Below are 6,343 nucleotides of genomic sequence, written 5' to 3' on the forward strand. Positions count from 1 at the left end.
TATATATATATAAATATACTGCACACATAAATATATATATAGAGCAAAAAAGACATAACAAAGAAGAAACACACAGAAAATGCAGAGGATAAAGAAAGTGTAGTGCTCATTGTGCATTTATTATTTTTTTATTTACTATGTTTTCATCCATTTTGTTAGAGTCTCTGAATATCGGGACTATTGCTGTGCAACAAATTTAGTCCAGTTAAAAAGGAAATAGGTACAAAACTCATAATTTAAAGAGTCTTCTGGCAGCTCAGACCAGTCCTGTGATTAAAAAATAAAATGAGTGTTTCTGTTTTGGCAGTTGCAGAAGAGTCAGATGTTTACCCCATGTGCTCTTTTCAAACCCTGCAAAACAAGAAAAGAAAAGGTTTTTAGATTATTGAAGTATAGAAACTTTATTTCTAGTATTCTGTCATACAGTTAGAGAAGGTACAACGCATAAATGACAAACTGAAAGTAGCTGAGGAATTTTGCTGAGTCTTGAAGTTAATTATTTTTGTACCTTTGTTATGTTTTGTAGATGATTGAATTATGATGAAACTAGTTGTACTCTTCTTATCAGTAAACTAACGTCTGCTTCCCCCTTTTTTGCCTTGAAACTCTTCCTTTGCTACCTATGGCTATATATCTGTTACTTTGACAAAAATATCTTGTTCTAAGAGAACCGCAAGGACATCTGTCATGTCTGCTAATTGTCTGTAGTCATGTGATCATGCACTGATCATGCTATTGAACTGTTATATAAACTGTGTGCAAACAATAAAGTTTTGAGAGTGATCTAACCACACATTGAGTTGCGTGTGTTACGTTCTCTGGCAGCGCTGTAAACAGAAGCTGTCAGAAAGAGGGACAATCGATCTGGGATCAATAGGAGATCGCCTTAACACAAACTTAATTTTGGTTATTGGTCTTTAGAGATAGGAAAATGTGTCCAAGTGTTTGGTTGTTCAAGCTAAACCCAAATGAAGTCAATAGGGGGGAACCAATGTTTACCTTTCCAATTGACTCGATAATATCAAAGCAGTTGGCAAAGTAAATATTGGATGAAGTTGGATGGTAAGGTACACAACAGGCATTGTTCCATTTGCTGGACACTGATGTCCATGATGTGACCAGCACCATTGTACCAAGAAGAAGACCGGCACTGTGGAGGTGAGTTTCAGGAAGGACGCCGTTTTACTTTTTTTCAATTTCTTATAGTTTTCTCATCTTGGAGAACTTAATATATATTAAAAGGCTAAAGGTAAATTAGCCCATCATTCATCTTTCAGAAATAAAATATTATCTTTGGGTTTACTAATCTTTTAAAAGAGACATTTGTACAATCACATCTATCATCATCCAGTACCAAATGTTTACCTAAATAGCTATTTTGCCCACTATGGACCCTCTTTATAAAACAAAGAATCAGACATTCCCTTAAACTTTCCTTGTGTTTCAACGGCTGTAATTGAATCCCACAAGGGAACGTTTAATTCCCTCTTTTATAAATAGAGCCCTGTATGTACATGGAACAGGAATGCACATACAGTGACCCAGAAACATTACCCACCATTATTATAAAAAAAACATATTTAGTAAATACCAACCATCTTTGTTTGCTGGAATAGATCGTTAAGGCCACAGAATGAATGCTAGTGAGAAAAACAAAAAAAGGAACAAAAACTATAAAATAAGATCAAAACAAAACAGAAAAAAAGAAAAAAGAAAAAATGCAGTGAGAAGCAGAGAAGTAAGTTTTTATAACTTTGTACAATATTCCTACACAGAAAAACATAATGTATATGCTGCTCATATTTGGAACAATACAATCATATATTACAATTAACAATGATGTAACTACTGTTTCCATAAAAGAATTGTATCATTTATAAAAAGAATGCACTAAACAAGGCTTGGTTCACATGGAGGCAGGTGGTTGGCTTAACACTTAGCCAGGGGTTGAGAAGATGCTTACTTCTAACCCTAGCTAGGGTTAGGGGGGCAACTGCATGCCTCCATGTGACCCAAACCTAATCCATTTAATAAGCAAATTTTTGTATTTGATCAATATGGTAAATTTAACTGAATTTAGGCAAATTAATAATTTTTTGCCAAACCCCTAAATTGAAAAACCGATTATTATTACAGGTAAGCCTAGGACTATTTACAGTCTCCAAGCTGCCAGGTACACTACAGATCAGGTATACATGGCTGTCGTTTTGGATAAAATTGGAAAGGATTGGAACCCCTGTTGGTTTTTGTGCTATTGGTGAAGATATTTAAAATTGTATTCCTAGTAATAACAGTTCCATCAAGCAGGAAGTGGGGAAATACAGAAGATGTGGGTGACAGGACGATGAATGTAAGATATGGTCGGCATGAGGGTGAATAGAGATTGTGAATGCAGAGAGTATATGGGTGACATGTGGGTAAGGCAAGATATTGGTTACACATGGGTGCAGGGAGGATATGGCTAACTAATGGGTACATTTTTTTATTCTGGGGGAGGCACCAGCCAACATTTTGGCCCCCTTGTTTCTAGTTAACACCCTACTCTGCTGTAAATTTTTTTGCTGTATGTGTATAATTAAGGAACATTTCCTTCACATCTCGTTTGATCAATGCAACAGGAAGTTAGATAAAATCCTACGGTGATGTTTTGAAAGTTATCTCTGGAACATGTGTCCTCATTAGAACATTTATTCTTAAATTTGATTTGGAATTCAAGTCATCTCCAGTAGATACATAGTAGATAATACATGGGGTACATTTTCCCAATGGAGCAGTAATAAAAGCTTGAAAGATGGTCTAACTAATCTCAATGAGGGTTCCTCCAGAGGTGTGTTAGTTCTTTGAGAAGCTGCCAGTGATTGATGGATGTCCTGTCTGACCATCAACATAAGGGGATCTTACCCAATGACAACTAAATATTTCAGTATATATTTTTCAGTATCACAATGACCAGCAATGTAACAATTGTTCAAGTATTTGTTTCTTATCTGGACATTATTATTAATATTTAAAGTTGATGATTATTACTGAAAATGATTTTGTCATAGTTCACGGGTGGTTCAAATGGTCTGTTCAAGGTATAACATTCACATTTCAAGGGTTCATTTGGGGTCACTTGCTCTGAAAGGCTGATCTAACCAAATGTATCCAAAACTAGAAAAAAAGCTTGCCTAGACATTAATAGCAATCATGTTACAAAATGTTATCCTGGCACTTTTTGTTTGCAGTCACTATAACATGGAATTCTTTTTAGATTACATTTTTATTCTACTGCCATAAGGAACATAATATGAATGAAAAGCCTCACAAGCACTTCATGGCATTTACCATTCTTTTGTCACATATATTCGCCTGCCATCCCGTAACATTGTAACCACTGCTTTGTCCTAATGATTCAATTCTGGACCCAAATGTACTTTTCCCAAAGCATCCTAATAGTCTCATTATTGCATTACACAGCAGCAGCCCAGACACATCAAATCACATCAGTATACATTATACACTAATGTGTAATAGGCACTCCTTTACCTTTTCTTCTATTTCTTTTAGCTGTCGTTTTTGAAGTTCTATCCTGTCTTCAAGTTCACGGATTCTCTGGATATGTAAAAGTACAAACATGGGATTATTATCATTATTACTGTCTTTGTATCAGATAACACAAATGTATGATGAAGTGTGGAGCCTGCATTTATTCACAGCATGCCCGGAACAGACCTAGATGCTTGGGACAATGTAAACCCGGCTTAAGCATCATCAGTGCCTGCCCAATGGCGAAACAGGATCATGGTAGACCTGGTTAATTGACAGCAAAGATGGCGGATTTGGGAGATGCAACAGTTACACATTCCTGGGAAGCATGGTGGCTCAGTGGTTAGCACTCTGGCCTTTGCGGCGCTTGTTCCCTGGTTCGAATCTCGGCCAGGACACTATCTGCATGGAGTTTGCAGGTTCTCCCTGTGTTTGCGTAGATTTACTCTGGGTATTCTGGAGTACTTCCTCCCACATTCCAAAAACTTGCAGTTAGATAAATTGGCTTCCCCCCAAAATTGGCCTTGGACTGTAATAATGATACAGTATATGACTATGGTAGGGACATCATACAGATTGTGAGCTCCTTTGAGGGACAGCTAGTGACATGACTAAAGACTTGTACAGCGCTGTGTAATATGTTGGCGCTATATAAATACTGTGTAATATTAATAATTCCTGGAGCTGACATCACTGCAGGATGTTAAAAAAAGGTAGATGTGTGCCATAATTGGCAAGTATCCACATCATAAATGACAAAAAGCTCCCCCCAGGAATGTGAATTTTAAAATTGATAAATAAACTTAAAAAGTCAGACACTTTAGTAACCAACCACTCACCACCAAGGTAAACTCAATACATACTGCAGCATGTATAGCTATATCTTTTCCAGGTTGAGCAAATGATCTCATATTTTCAAAAAGTGCAAATTGGTGCAGGTTGTTGGAAGTACAAATGTCTCTCTCTGCCTCATTTATCTAGCTATCTCTTTGTTCTTCTCTTTCTGTCCAAAGCTGCATACACACTTGCAATTATAGTGGTTGGAAAGGATCTTTCACGATCCTTTCAAACGACTATGCACTCCACGATGCATGAACAAGTGCTGTACACAGCGCACAGTTCTGCTCTATGCAGAGGGGAGGGGGAGAATGACGGAGTGGCACTTTGCTGCGCGCTCTCCCCCTTTACTTGCATTATGATCGTTCATCCTTCATTGTCCGTGGATCCGCCAGGACGGTCGTTCGGACATTGAACGATGCGCAATGTACACACTTCAGATTCTCGTCTGATATGGGCCCAGAGCCGATTATTGGGCGAGAACCATTGGAAATGTGTATGTAGCTTTTTTCTTGAAGACCCCTGGAATAGATCCTCATTGTAGTCTATGGGGTCTCACAGCACAGGCCCACCCAGAAGGAGAATGAAAGCATTCAGGGCTGCTTTGGATAGAGCCACCCCCATGTCCTTGCACTTAAACGTTTATATATTAATATATATTTATATAATATTATATTGATTAAATATACAGGACTTGGGGGTGGCTCTCTACATAATTCTGCTCTATGCAGAGGGGAGGGGGAGAATGACGGAGTGGCACTTTGCTGCGCGCTCTCCCCCTTTACTTGCATTATGATCGTTCATCCTTCATCGTCCGTGGATCCGCCAGGACGGTCGTTCGGACGTTGAACGATGCGCAATGTACACACTTCAGATTCTAGTCTGATATGGGCCCAGAGCCGATTATTGGGCGAGAACCATTGGAAATGTGTATGTAGCTTTTTTCTTGAAGACCCCTGAAGTAGATCCTCATTGTAGTCTATGGGGTCTCACAGCACAGGCCCACCCAGAAGGAGAATGAAAGCAGTCAGGGCTGCTTTGGATAGAGCCACCCCCATGTCCTTGCACTTAAATGTTTATATATTAATATATATTTATATATTATTATATTGATTAAATATACAGGACTTGGGGGTGGCTCTCTACATTAATAAATATATATATATATATATATGAACCAAACTGTCATGTAATAGACAGTAATGGAGATCCATCACATGATGAGTTTCTTTCCCTCTTTTGGGAGATTAAAATATTACGTGGTGGGGTAATACTATTTCAAAGCTGAAAAGCCTAAATCCTAATCCAATAACACCACTAAGCTATGACAGATACTCAGCATGACATTCATTCTCTTTCATAGAACACCATGGCTTTCATTTCAATGACTTGAAGCAGAACCTAAATCTTACAGCAAATATACACTTATTCCAGAATTACATATAACTTAACCAAAAAACTGGATATCCTAGTTCTGGGTAGAGTAAGTGAATGGTGGATGCACAAATGTGCAAGTTCATATAATGATCTTTTATTAGAAAGATGGCAGCCAGACTGTGCACAATGTAGTAACTGAATCATGAACATGAATCAACGGAGACATTTCGAGACATTCCGAGATATTGACGAGTGAGGCTGTATAGAAAATCTTTTTTCCCATAGAAGCCATGTCTGACACTTCTCTTTCAAAGTGCCACTATTGGGCCTTAAATGTGATAGGCAGGCTTACTGGAATCTTGAGAAAGAGAAGGAAGATCTAATTTTGACTTTTGCACATCTTGGTAGATTTAGGAATGGCACACAGGAGTAAATCTGCTGTCAAATTTGCACTCAACCAACCAATCAAATTTATTTTTAATTTGGTACTCAATTGGTTAGCAACCCCAAAACATGAATGTCACACATCTGTTTCACATTCTATAACAATGATGTACTGCAATGTCACTTTGTATTGTTATGTGTTTGTATTGCAGCAAGA

The 6,343-nt window shown here is 37.9% G+C and overlaps 1 protein-coding gene across 1 annotated transcript in view; it reads right to left on the reverse strand.

The window, feature by feature from the left end:
* Positions 1 to 89: 89 nt before the first annotated feature.
* Positions 90 to 6,343, reverse strand: part of JAKMIP1 (janus kinase and microtubule interacting protein 1) — a 108,121-nt gene continuing 101,867 nt past the window's right edge. The window contains exons 20-22 of the mRNA XM_072406460.1: positions 3,529 to 3,594; positions 1,596 to 1,640; positions 90 to 351 (exon numbers count right to left, since the gene is read on the reverse strand). Of these exons, the coding sequence (XP_072262561.1) occupies positions 319 to 351; positions 1,596 to 1,640; positions 3,529 to 3,594 (144 nt within the window). The 3' untranslated portion in view covers positions 90 to 318. The remainder of the gene's footprint in view (positions 352 to 1,595; positions 1,641 to 3,528; positions 3,595 to 6,343) is intronic.

The sequence above is a fragment of the Pyxicephalus adspersus genome, chromosome 3 (genome assembly GCF_032062135.1).
Source record: "Pyxicephalus adspersus chromosome 3, UCB_Pads_2.0, whole genome shotgun sequence".
NCBI lineage: Eukaryota > Metazoa > Chordata > Amphibia > Anura > Pyxicephalidae > Pyxicephalus > Pyxicephalus adspersus.